General features: G+C 39.8%; 1 protein-coding gene across 1 annotated transcript in view; it reads right to left on the bottom strand.

The window, feature by feature from the left end:
* Positions 1-708: 708 nt before the first annotated feature.
* grb2b (growth factor receptor-bound protein 2b) overlaps positions 709-14,509 on the bottom strand; it is a 63,672-nt gene continuing 49,871 nt past the window's right edge. Inside the window, exons 4-6 of the mRNA XM_041778258.1 lie at positions 8,925-9,047; positions 6,823-6,991; positions 709-2,812 (exon numbers count right to left, since the gene is read on the bottom strand). Of these exons, the coding sequence (XP_041634192.1) occupies positions 2,627-2,812; positions 6,823-6,991; positions 8,925-9,047 (478 nt within the window). The 3' untranslated portion in view covers positions 709-2,626. The remainder of the gene's footprint in view (positions 2,813-6,822; positions 6,992-8,924; positions 9,048-14,509) is intronic.

Here is a 14,509-nt window from a genome sequence, read left to right as displayed (position 1 = left end):
GTTAGGCACCTAAACCCTAAAGATTAGGTTCAGGGTAAGGGGTAGTGGGCTAAAAGTAAAAAAAAAAAAAAAACACACCACAGACTAAGGAAAACCCAAAGAAAGGTTACGGTTAGGCACCTGAACCCTAAAGGTTAGGGCCAGGGTTAAGGGAAGGGGAGAAAATTAGAAATAACGCCACAAACTAAGGAAAAACCTAACAAGGGTTAGTACATCATGTCCCACCTCTCAGTCGAGGTCACCTCATTGTAGAGATCTGCAACAAATGAGCCCAAATACCCTCCATAGAGGTCTGCAGCCAGATCCACTAAGACAAACAAATGGCAGAAGTTAAAAAATAGTGGAGATCCTAAAAGAGAGAAGCTGGATTATTATGACTCCCACTTCGATGTTGCTAGGAGAGCAGGCTATGAATGGACCATCGGATTTTGTTTTCAGGCATTGAAGGACTGGGTTGGCTTTTTGTTTTCACATGTTGTGGGTCAATAGATACTCAAGATACCCAAGTTCATGTGCAAAAATACTGTAAAGTGGGATTTCCATGACGTCCCGTTTAATTCCATTTCAAGTTAATGAGCTAAAGTCTCCACTACAAAACACACAACAAAAAAATGATTCTCGTTTTTTAATAATTGCATTTTATTAATTGAAAAAACAAAAAAACAAATGCAAATAAAAAAGAGCAAAAACAAAACAGTATCATTAGGTAAGACAAGGCAAGAGACACTTAAATAAGAAGAGTTCCATGTTGGTGAGGATAAAGGTGAAGGCGGGTGGATGTAGGGAGGTTGGTTGGGTGGGTGGGGGGGCATTGTTGGATGGGACAGGTTGGATTATGTACACTGTTTCTCACTGCAGGACTGGCAGGCCCCGTTAAAGGGAGGGGGGCTCAAAGTAGCAGGTCGGAGACACTGAAACACCAGAGAGAAAGGCACTATCCAGAGAGAACAAGAAAACACAAACTGGAAAAAAAAAAAAAAAAAAACACAAACACGGTAAACAAACACACACGCACATCGACTGACTGGACCAGAAATCAAAATGTCTGACAAAAAAAAAGTGCTTGACCACACGCCACGTTGGACACAAACAGAAGGAAAACAAAAACTCAACATTATTAACGCTGATCTCTCGACTTTTAGCATAAAAGACAATCTCTCAGTTTTCTGAACTGTTAATCTGTGCCAGCTGCTGATCTGCACCGGTGATTACACAACGTGATTATCCAAACTCAGCCTCTTTGCTACGTGCAGGTATAACAAGGAGGAGAGCGTCTGCGTATGCATGCATGTAATGACTGTTTGTGAATATGCATGTTAACTACCTGTACATGTCCTCATACATCATTCTCTTTATAAATGAATATTGACAACATTACTTTTTTTTTCAGCATGTCTGTTTTTAAAAATCCCTTGCATGGTTTATGTAGTTCAGTTCTCCGACCTTGCTTCCCTCATGTTAATGTCTGGACTCAGTCAGCTACATTCACTGCCCCAGGAAAATGGCTGCAATAAATACATTGGCTTTGAAAAGGTGGCTGACCTTTACGCAGGGCTTCTTAATACAACAGCTCTTGCAGCATTCATGGCTCGACTTGCTGGTCAATTTTATCTTCTTTAGTTTCTTCTCAGAGAACTAACTACTCTCCTTGCATTGTAGACAAGAGAAACCTCTTCAAATGGAACTTATGACCCCTTAAATTTCATGCTGTGTTTATCTGAGAGCCCTCAGATAGATTCAGAAGAAAAAAAAATAACTCGACTGACAATTCAGCACATTCTAGAGCTACTAGGTCTTATCCAGACTAACAAAAGATTGAACATAATTTACAAATGGAAAAAAATACAATTTGTGATGAGAGGTAAAACAGACAAACACATACAAATATATAATATATATTCTTAAAAATGGATTCTCTCTATAGTTGATTTATTTATACAGCCAACGGCTGAAGTACACTGCTCACGTGCCAATGATCTCAGACATGGAAACTTGCTTTTCGGTAGATTGCATCATTTTTTCTCTTCTTTTTTGTACATTTTTTAAAACCATTTCTTCTTTTTTTTATATTTTAACATTTTTTTCTTTAAAACAGAGTTAGGATTTATCGGTAGGCATTTCATTTAGGTGATTAAAACAACATGCGGCAAAGAAAGAGAAAGAAACACAAAAGAAAGGCAGAATGTTAAGAAGTTAAGGAGACGACAGAAGCAGCTGTGGGAGCGGTAGAATCATTTGGTTATCTTCACGGTTGGTGCACTACTCTTTAGTTTCTCTGCATTTAGATTTCCCTCAAAGACGGTTCAATCCTCGCCAAGGCGTTCACTGGGGAGGTGAACGTTCTCAGCGCAAGTAAAAGTTGATTTTGCTCAGCTGCCACCCACACAGCGACGCCTACGACAGCACTACTCCTGTTTTATCTCTTTCGGTTGTTTGCCTTCTTCCTGTCTGCTCCTGTTATTGCGGGATGGCGAGGAGGGTTGGAGGGGCGTATTTTTTTTTTTTTTTGGAGGGTTGGATGAGGGGCTGATGAGATCAAGAACGATGATGATGATGATGATGGTGGTGGTGGTGGTGGTGATGGTTGCTGTTGTGGTGGTTGTTGTTGTTTAAATGGTCTGACTGTTTACATGTTCCGATTGACAGGCGTGACGTAGTTGCGGGGGAACATGCCCGTTTGGCCGTGGCAGCCTCCTTTCCACCAGTTGGGGTCAGAGTTATCCAAAACTTGGATGAAGTCGCCGCGTCGGAAACCCAGCTCTCCTTCCTCCTGGGGGTCGAAGTCAAAGAGCGCCTGCACGTATGTGGGATGCTGTGAAGACAGAACAAGAGAGACATTAGCAAGGATGCTATTCGATTAAGACAGAATATAAACACTTCATCATTCATAGGAACAAGGTTTTTAGAACACTTTTTGATATCACACACTCACTGACTGCTTCATTAGCTATACCTGTCTAACTTCTCATTAATGAAAACATCTAATTGGCCAATCACATGGCAGTAACCAAGACATTGAGGCATGTAGACATGGTCAAGACAATCAGCTGAAGTTTAAATCAAGCATCAGAATGAGGGAGAAAATGATTTACAAGAATTTCCTGCCATGGTTGTTTGTGGTCTGGCAGCAGATATTGAGACTAAGCAGATCAGGCAACTTTTTTCCAATCCTCTCCAGTCTAATTTTGGTGTGCCTGTTTATACTGTAGTTGGTGTTGGATTATATTGATTGTTTTTAGGATAAGTGGTGGGCAGTAAACTGGTATCAATACCGCAAAAAGTAGAATTTCTGCCATTGTTTTGTAGATTTATGCAACATTTTTCTCACCGGTGTTGAGGTGCACACGGTGCACAGACAACACTTTTAGAGCAGCGAAATTTTTGACAGATAGCAGTTCAGTCTGAGTCAGTCATCAGCATGTTTTGCTTTAACACTAAAGAGCAGCCAGATAACGAGCCAAATATCACCCATTTACATCGGTGCGATTAATGTAAAGCACAGTGATAAGGAAAAAATATATGTGTAATATATATATGTATATATGTATATGTAATATATATGTAAAATATGTGTTCTCTCCTTCTGAAGATTCATATCTCTATTAACTGCAACATGAAGCGAGTCTGTGCTTTGCAGAGCATCTCTGTCTGGGTCTTCATAATGGTTTGCCTTTAGCTCAGCGCTGCCAAAGATCTTAGGTGGGGTGCAAGTCTTGGTCTGGTCTGAAGCTGCCATAAATAGATTTGCAAATGCTAACTAAAACCATGATAAAACAGTTAAGTAGTTTATACAAAGGACTTCTGATAAGAAAAGCATGCTTGGGCCTTTTTTAGGGTTTTATCAGTGAAACTATTCAAATCTATGTTGATTTTGATGGCAGTGTGTCACTTTCTCTTCTCTGTTGGGTCCTGGGGAGGCTCAACTCTTCTTATGTACATGTAGGGGGGGCTCCAAGGAAAAATGTTTGGTAAACACTGTTTTAAACTGATGATTTGCTTGTTTGAGGTACATGATGATTCAAAGCTGTGGGCTGTGGGGATAAACGAGGTCAGAGATGCAGCTGCCGACTATGTCACGTAAATTAGCTGGTACCGCTGCTAAAGCCGAGTTAAACCAATGATTAACATAGAACCTCTGACAATTCCTTCACGTTAAAAATGTATAGTAGTGCTTTTATTGTAAAGGCCTATATCTGGAAATGTTTCCAGTAGCAGCTTGACACACCTCAGCAAACAAGTCTTGTTGACGGCAAAGGTTAGAGCTGAATGACTTTTCTTGTTGCCCTTTCTATCAAATGAAGACAATTTGAAAAAGTGTTGTTTCTTTAATGAGAGAATCTGCAACAACAGAACTTCTGTTTCATGTGACTGTATTTGTTTGACAGCTGAATTTAACCTTGTTTTTAGTTTGTTTCATTAAGTACATGCTACCTTGTTGCTTCAATTGTAAGGAGGTCAGTTCTAGTTTTGTTTTTAAACATTAATTTTAATTTGTCAGAAATAAAAAAAAAAAAACTCAAATAAACATCGTTAAAGCTGAGGTATGTAGAGGAGCATCTTTGAACATGCACATCAAACCCACAAGGGTTGCTACAAAGGTGTTGGTGATATTTTCTTGGCACACTTTGTGCCCCTTAATTCCATCTAAGCGTGGTTTAAACCAGTGTTTCCCAACCATTTTTCCCTGGACGCGCCCCCCCTGCATGTATCTAAGAAAAGCGGAGCCCCCCCCAGGACTCAAGAGCGAAGAAAAAGTGTCACACTGCCGCCAAAAATCAACATAGATTTGAATAGTTTCACTGATAGAACCCTAAAAAGGCCTATGCATGCTTTTCTTATAAAAAGACCTTCGTTTAAACTACTTAATAACTGCTTTATCAGGGTTTTAGTCAATATGTTCAAATCTAATTTTGGCAGCCTCACAGCAAGCAAAGCCTCCGGCCCCCCCAAGATCTTTGGCACCTCCCTGGGGGGTCCCAGGCCCCAGGTTGGGAGCCAATGGTTTAATAGCTACAGCTTACCTAAATACTGTTACCATTTTCCTGATGGCTACTGCCATTTTCACATCAGATCATCTCAAACTGGTTCCTTGAATGTGGTATTAAGCTTGCTGTATTTAAGAGACCTGCATAGTCCCCAGATCTAAATCCAACTGAGCACCTTTGGGATTTAGTGGAAGGGGAGATTGATATCATGGATGTGCAGCCGACAATTCTGCATAAACTATGTGATGCTATCAGGTCAATACGGAACAAAATCCCTGAGGAATGTTTCCAGGAACTTGTTGAATCCACGCTATGAAGAATAAAGGCAGTTGAGAAGAATAAAATGGGACCAATGCAGTACTGGCAAAGTGTACTTAATAAAGTGGTCAATGAGTGTGCTAACTTAGATTAGAGGCTTACTTTCTTGTCAGTAAATCTGCAATCTAAATACTCCAGGGAATATGTTTCACATATACCATAAACCTCCTGTTATTCATTTCAATACTGGCTCTTTCTGCTTCACTTGCTATCTGACACAGACATTTTTACTCTCTTTATCTCTCCTACTCTTTATCTGTCTTACCTGCATGCTCTCCTCTCTTTTCACATTCTGGATGGATTCACACTTTCCCTCTTCTGTCCCTGCAGCTGCAGCTTCACTATACCTCTCTCTCCTTGACGTCTGAACTCGCACAAATATCCTTTAACTTGTACAAGAAATCTGAACGATTCTTACTGAAAGAGAAGTATTTTTACACAAATAATACCAGCTCCACATTCTCACTGTTACTGTCTTATTAACAGCCTTTAGAATTGTGCTGTAATGCTGAGATCTGCAGTGATGCAATAGCATTGATAATATAAAGGCGATGATGTAAATGGGTGTAAAGGATCTAGAGAGACATTTCTGACATTTTGCATCATCCTACTGGCCAACAGTCTGATTTGAACTGAGAGAAGACCATGTGGATTTTCATCACAGTCCCTTTTAATCACAGAAAAAACATCAATATGCATTTTCTTGTGGTTTTATGGTTGGAGTGCACTTAAAGTTAAATTTATGTATATTCAAATTAATTCTCAGAAGAGTACAGATGATTTCACACATAACCCCACTTTGCAAAACCCACAAAACCAGAGTGAGGCCCCTTCCTTCCACCCACATGAATCACACCTACTGTACACAACATGTTTTTTTTTTTTTTTTTTGCTTTTTATATGTTTTTAACTATGAGGAATCATTAAACTCAACAAAAGCGGTGAAAAAAACAGACAGCATACACTTAATGTTTCCCAAATCTTTAAAATCTTTCAGCAGACGTCGTGGTTGTGGTTCGTTCACATCTGTGCAGATTGATGATAACTAAAAGGCTCCTTCTGCCTCAGTAGCATTTAAAATTTCCCCTCAAGTGACCTATATTCATGGTTTAGAGTTTCACACAGAATGGCAGTGATGACAGGGTGATAGTAAAGCCTTCGGCTTTGAATGCTTCTAAAATAATGTGAAATCAGCCAAGGATCTATCTGTGAGAACATAAATAATGACTCAAAAGTCAGTACTTTTCTACTGAATTAAAGCCGATTACTGCTAACTTCCTTCTGATGTCTGTCATCAGTTCATGCTTTCTGCCACTCACAGGGTGATACTGCAGACTCCTGCCTACTGTGACATCACATGCATGCCCTCTATTGTACAATTTTTAATCATATTGTAATGTACTTTATTATATTGCAGGTTATCTGAATCAGAACGCATGTTATTATGAAAAAGTTGTTGGGATTTTAGTTTGGGGGCCTGAATCTGGGAGTCTTTTCTCTTAGGTGTGTCGGTTCTTACCTGGGGGACTTGCTCGATGTCTCGCAGGAAGATCTGCTGATTGCGAGAGACTGAGGTGGAGCGGTGATAGTCCACGAGCTCATTGAGAGAGTTAAACTTCACCACCCATAGGAAATACTTTCCGGCTCCGTCACGAAGAACTTTGAAGTGCTGAACGTCGTTCCCAAACCTGGACAGAGTCACGAAGAGAAAAGGTGTGAGAATGCCATCGCTAGCTTAAGCTCAACAGAACCTGTCTTATGATAATTTTTTTTTTTACATATTTTTACCATCATTACTGAGGTTATAGACATATCACAGAAAAGAAGCTTAAGATGATTAATAGTCAGGACTGTCGTGAATTTATCTTATTCACTGTTTTGTTAGACAAAGGTTAAATACAGGACAAGTTCAGTCTAAACCGCACAAAAACACTGGCAATCTTTTGGAAATATTACCAACAATTCTGTGCAATTTAAACATTGTGCAGGAGTTTAGCTGCATTTTCTGACAACTCATATCAAGAGTTTTCCCAATATTTAGTGCTTAGATGTCTTTCTTTTTTGCTGTGGTATGCCAGGTGTCATCATAGAGATGGTTATAATTACCATAACAAGGTTTAAAGATTCAGGTAACATATAGGGATGCACTATTCATGTTAAAAGTCTGATTATGGTCATTTTAACTTAAGAAACAACCTTTTAGACAGTGTTTTGGAACAAAATCGATTGTGAGAATTGGTCAGTTACCTATTGAAATTCATTAAAAAGTACCATCATCATATCATTCATTAGAGATGCAAAGTTAGATGATTAACATCTCTAAAGTCTGTATTCCTTTGTTAAGTGATGTCCAAGGACAATAAAACAACCCAAAAACAGTCAGTATTGAGCACTTTTATTCAAGAGAGGTCATAGACAGCATGTAGTTGGTCTACATTAAGTAGCTAGCATTAGCAGCGCTAGCATCACCCGTCTTCACTCCTCACTGTAGGTACATTCCTGTGCTTAATATTGTCACTAAGTTTTATGGACATATGCGAGAAAACCTGGCATAAAGAGCATTACAGCAGCCTGATAGTAGCCATTAAGTGGAATTACAGTGGCTACTAGTTGCGGGTGGCTGTTTTACCGTTTCGACAGGGCATTAGACCAGGGCCATGGGCCTGAAATTATGAAATAACAATAATAATAATTCACTCAACCAACTAGTAATTCTGGTGCCGAATATGAAGTTATCTGATTTGATCCAGCTTAATCAACGCATGCCTAAACTTAAGTCACCAAACACTGACTCTTTCTTGTTGTTTGTTATCTAATGATGGAGAGAAAACAGCGTTTAGTTGTGCAACAGTGCCTGGTGTCAGTGCTGCAATACAACAAGTTATTGGTTAAGAAAAATAGGAAAGTAAACTTTTACGATCAGATAAAAGTCAGATGAACATACAACCTTTTAAAATTAATGTCTACTGGAGCGTTCCAATATCACAGCACATCTCCAGTATTATGAAAGCCCTAACTGCAATGCTGTGGAAAATATCACTTTCAGCTATTTATGTTCTTTCTCTAAAATAAAAGACAACAAAGACATGTTTCTAAAGAAAGCTTATTTTGTGGGCAGATCTAATAACCAAAGATGAAAACTCAGACAATAAACCCACTTACCAAGTGTATGAGGCATGTGTGTGTCAGGCTGAGTGTTAGTCATCTTATACTGACTGTCAGTTTGTTATCTGCAGACTGATTCATTTGACTGAGATAAATCAGGACAGTCCAGACAGTAATTAAGATCACTGTCTGTACTGTAACTTTACATGTAAACTGCTGCGGGCTGAAACTTTTGGGAGAGTCGGTAAGAGGAAATGAGTCCTGTGCGTGTCAGCTTAAACAGGAAGAGCAGAGATAGCAGCAGCAGAAACAGCAGAGGGCAGCAGTGAGACTTTACAGGAATAAGGAAGAGGCTGCGATGACTCAGACACAGTGAGTATGGAAACTTATGAACCTGCTCAGCTGTGGGGGAGCTGTGCTCTGATATAAGGATAATGTTAAACTGTATTTATAGACAACAGTGTGAGGCTGAATCATGCTTTGCTCTGAGTGGTGGATTGGTGCACTGCTGCTTACTTCACAGAGAGGGAGAAGTCTCCTGGTGCACTCTCGCTCTCTCTGATGAGGAAGGCTCCGTCGTGCCTCTGTTTGTTGAGCATCTCCTCTGCTTTGGCCCGAGGAATCTTCCCGAAGAACCACCTGCAGGAGGCAGAAAACAAGTATGAGTTAGCAAAAGCCTGGAGGTCCCAAGGCAACCTTTTTCTATCAGCACAGGCTGGATTCATCAAGTCCACGGCCCAATCCTCATCTTCATGCTCACGGATATCGAGGCTTCTCCTGTTTAATGCACAAAGGATCATTCTTTTTTTCTGCAGCGGAATAGAGGCAGACTTTAATGTACCCTTTTAATAAGCCCCTTTATCTAAAAGCACTCCTGTGGAACAGACCTTTACTTTGTCATGCGAAACAAAGTTTCTATCCCCATCTTCCTCAAAAAATTCTCCACGAAGCTACCCAAGTAAGCAAAATTTTATGCAAGTTAATGCAGCAGGCCACTTGCTTCTGTTTTTCAAAGTGGATAAGAAAAGAATATTACAGTATCTGCAGTGTTAGCCACAGAGTGACGCTGTACTTGGGTGATATTGATGCCCATATGCAGATTATTTACAAATAAAAAAGAGGAAAATTAGAGATAAATGTACTCTGGTGGCTGTAAAAATCCCTGGGTTTCCTACTCCAGTATAGCCTAAGAGTGAGGAATGCTGATCCAGCTTTTTTGGCAATACTACACCAATACAAAACCAAAAACAACATTTATGTTAAGGTCTGCACATTATTATCAGAATGATATTGGAATCAACAGATATAAAAGTGTCTGCCAATAATTACAGTTGATAATTTACCACTGGAGTATTTCACTATAAATATCAGCAAAATGAACCACTGTACCATCAACATTTTGAATGAAGCCCCAAACGTAACACTAACCCCTAAAATACACCAGATACGTCTATAAGAGCTTCCACCAGCTCCGCTGCTCTGCATCTCTCCTCTGGCAGAGCTCCGGCAGTCCGGAGCCCTCTGTAGCAGATAGGTTGGACCCCAATTTCTGCCAGACGCCGAAGCCCTGCGCATAAACTCAGCACAGAGCAGATCAAACAGGCAGGAAGTGTCACCGAAACCAAATTAAAATATCCAGTTAAATTTCAAAATAAAATATTCTGTTGACACCAGACTTATGCCAGACTGTTTTTCCTTTCACTACATTGACAAAAAGTCTTAATGGGGAAGAGCAGAGCCCGCAATCAACATGTCAGAGGAGCATAAATAAGCGAATTTGTTTATAAAGCGTTACTGACCTGCAGAAAAATCTATATGAAAGGAAAAAACAGACAGAAATCAAGTTCATCCTACTCCTGCATTTCAGAACAATGGCTTCACATGTGTTTAGTATGTTTTATGGCACTTCAGTAGTTTCAACTGGCACAGCCAGGTGTGATTCTGTAACTACTGCAAAACTACTCAGTCTCACAAGTCTAGCAGTCCAGTGGTGCTGCTCCATGCTGCACTGCAAATGCAGTCAAGTGGGAGTTAACGGATGGCGGGGGACGCAGTCAAACTGCAGCGCAGCCGTGCTGGAGCGGAGATGTATCTGGTGTATTTTAGGGGTAAGAGTAAACAACTGCCAGCCTGTCTACTTCCCGCTCCTTTCTCAGTTCTGTTCGACTCAGCCTCTCTTTGCACTGGAGACATTTGTTTTTTATCAATGAAAAAGGTGTGAATCGGTATTGGCCAAAATGAGTGTGGAAATAATGAACGGGCAAAACAGACAAAATCAAATATCGTGCATCCTTATTGATGTTAGACATTGTATAAGTCCCTTTAAAAATAAACAAAATTAAATCACATTGACAAAAAATCCTTTACCCCTTAATCCTTTTTGACTTTTTGTCTCACTGTGAAGCATGCTGCTTCATATTTAAAGCTGATATAGTTCCATGTCTTGCAAAAGTACTGCTACTCTAAGTGTTGTCTGATCTATGATGATTTTGATTTGTAGTTGTGAAGACTATGCCTTTTTAAGTGTTTTTATATTTTCAGAATAACAAGATAGACAAAACATAGTAAAGAATTTATACAGGTTAAAGCTTTTCTGACTCTGTTTAGTTTCTAGAATTATAATTATAATGTAATTCATCACACAAAATGAAACAATGAATGCATAATACAAGCAAAGGATAGATTCTATTACTATAATAGACCTATGTCGTTTCCAGGGCAACACTCTGTCACACTTCAATGTCTCATTTCCCCTTCGACCACATGAAGTCACACAGTCATGCGCAACAACACAGACATCAGCGGTGTCTTCGTGGGTTTAATGGTCAGGCTTTAGTGTAGAGATTGGGATCAGGCTTATCAAGAGCTCGACAGCAGACTTATGTGACTACTCATACAGGAGCGGAAGTAAAAAAACAGAAACAGACATGCACCTTGTCTTTATTTGCTAATTTCTGAAGTTTGGATGGTTGTTTTTAACAATACAGCTTTTTCATCATGTTGTTTTTATGTATCATTGCCCTCTGATCACCTGCATTGCTAAAAGGCTTCGTTTTTCATTTACACTGTTAATTATGCTGAGGAGCCTTCCTTCCACCTTACACTTCCACAGAGACATTTTATTCACACCCTGTAACATTTTAGGGTTTCTATTCAGCTAAACTGGGGGACGGTGGGCTGAGGGAGGAAGTGGCTGAGGACAGTGTGTGAACATGCAAACATCACACCTCTTCTTCAGCCTTCAGCCAGCAAAGGTGAGGAGACCGTGATAACGACTAATCCAGGGGTCCAGTGCTGACAGTCAATGGGCTCCATCATACCAAGAATTCAAAGCTGTCAAAACAGCACATTCAAAACTTGAACAATTTAGTCGAGGAAAAATGAAATAATAAGAATATTTGTTTTGATACCAAAGCAACAAAAAGACAAGACTGACAGCATCTGCCAGATATCGCTGTGTTTAATTCACTTTTGTGTTTCCCTGCATAAAACAGCCTGACATGCAGTGCTTTTATTATTAATGGGTGTGGGGCTTTGTATTGATAAACCTTTGATGGCTGTAAACTGAATTGTTTGCCTCCATGTTGACACATATTGGATTGTAACATTTAAAACATAGATATGGATATTATTGATGGCCCCCTATTTCCACTTTGTAAAACAAGCCAACAAGCTCTGATGAATGGGAGAAAGAAAATCAAGAAAATATTCTGTAAGGCTCTACCAGCACCTTGCTGATCTCCCTTGTTCCTTGATTATATTTGGCCGGGCACACACTACAAGATAATCATGCTGATTTTCAGCCTGATTCCTCCCCTTCCACCCAAAGTTAGCAAGACCCGATTAGTGGATGGTTCTAAAGATTTTCTTGCCAGAGTATCCTGTAGTGTTTGGTTTGTTAAGAGTGGCTTTCCGTCTTCAATGTGCGAGGAAGATGATGTCAAAAATGCTCAGATTTCACAATCATAAATCCTGTTGTGTGGGGGCGACACAGAGAACAACTGTGCAGGCATGAATAGAACTATTAACCCTTTATTAAAATGCTTTCTCGGGTCAAATTCAGATTACAAGGTGAAGCTGAGGCAGATCTAAAGCCTCTAGACTAACAGCTAAAACCTTCTGGCTTGCAGTCATATCAATCACATCTCTGATCAATCAAAACTTGTGTTTGTATTAACACTAAAACTGGCTAGTTACTGGCTAGTACCAACTGTACTTTGTGTGCCCATAAGGAAAATTAAGTCTTGTGACCATTTTTAACCAGGATGTAATCATATCTATTAGTGCTATAAAAGTCTGCAGTTTAACTGAGATGTACAACATTATTGGTATGACATCGGTATCAGCACAAATAAGATTAAAAATTGAATTTATCAGTACTGGCAGATATGAACAATTCTGCTGATATTTACAACATCTCTAAAAATCTATCAGCTTTAAATACTGGCCATGCAAACTAATACATTAGTGGAGTTTTAAACTGGACCAACAGACCTATATCAGCTGAAGTCTTTTTCTTCATTCATCATCATTCCTTGCACAAATTGTGTTTCAAGGATTGAAATTTGTGGATTTGTTCATCCTCAAACTCCAGATTATGTGTTAAGGACTTAAGTTTTAGGGAAAAAAGGTACTGATGTTCACACCAGGAAGTGAGGACAAAGTTAAACAAGGAAGTAGATTAATAATTATCTAATTATAAGGACAAAGCCTTCACACGAAAATAAGCATTTGTTCCGTCTAATGCTAAACTGACTCTGTTTATCATTCCTAATCCAAAAGCGAGACAAGATGTTACTTCAAATGCTGTTTAAAGGGCATGAATGTATTTTTAGCAGCATAGATGTTACTAATATATGAATATGAGAAACTCGTGACAGAGGGGATAAGTGAGAGCCATAAAGATAGATTGAGAGAGGGAGAGACAAAGGGAGCAAACGCTTTTTACTGGTGTAAATAATTAAAAAGTACAGTCAGCCAAAAGATGACATCTTGGCTCCTTTACACGAAGGTGAAAATCAATAATGAAATGGCTAACTCTTGATCCACTTAGTGTCTGTGGCAGCAGAACAAGCAGGCGTGCTGAATTCTGTTCCCCGTTTGATAAAAGTGATGGCAGAGGGATGAATGGAGCTGATGAAAAGACACGACGATGACTGGCATTACTGTGCTGAGCACACAAACGCAGGCTACACCTCGGCCAGTGAGGGGCTCCAACATTCATGGCACTGTTATTTATAAAAGTCCCACAAAGCTGTGTTAGCCACATCAACAATAAGACTTTACTGTGGGGGAAGATGTGTTAACGAAGAGGAAGGACTGTGACTCTTTGTGTTCTGTTGTAGAGCACAGCTGTGGTTTCATGTCTGCTGTACTGTTTGGCTGCATGCTGCTTTCAGGTGGCACTTCATTGTCACCACAATGGGGGGACTCAAACAAACACCAGCAGCTTCATCGTCCAGTCTCTGCTCTTTTGGTTCTCTATTGACCTGTTTAGTTAAATGTTAAAAAAGATCACGATTCTTTCTGTTACATCTAGTCTATACAATACAATACAATAACTTTATTTATCCCCGCAGGGAAATTCAATTGTCTGGAGTCGCTCTCATCTGTTTACGGTAGAATTATAAAGTCTAATTGCTGATGGAATGAAAGATTTTCTAAATCTTTCTGTCCTGCAGCGCAGGGATAGGAGCCGTCCACCACCGTTGTTTCTTTGGTCATTTCGGGAGATATGAAGTGGAAGGGGTAACTGGATTTTTACCAGTATCTGATATGCTGATATTTCCAAACATATTTCAGCCAATGCATACACATGTTCTACTTGTTGCAAAGATCACCAAGTGTCTCTAGTGCACACAGAGGCTGAAAGCTAAGAGCAGGTAAGATGACAGTTTGGTAGCTGATTCACATTTGAGGTTTCATACAAAACGTTCAGGGCTCACAGAGGGCGTCCTTGAGTGTGTGGCACCCTAGACCTGAGGTTCTTAAACTTTTCAGCCAATGACCCCCAAAATAAGGGTGCCAGAGATTGGGGACCCCACTCTACCTTGGGGTGTGCTGAAGCATAGCTGAACAAAGCCATGCATATTCATAAAAGT

The sequence above is a fragment of the Cheilinus undulatus genome, linkage group 21 (genome assembly GCF_018320785.1).
Source record: "Cheilinus undulatus linkage group 21, ASM1832078v1, whole genome shotgun sequence".
Classification (NCBI taxonomy): domain Eukaryota; kingdom Metazoa; phylum Chordata; class Actinopteri; order Labriformes; family Labridae; genus Cheilinus; species Cheilinus undulatus.
The sequence above is the reverse complement of the archived record's forward strand: the minus strand, read 5'-3'. Positions and strand labels throughout refer to the sequence as shown.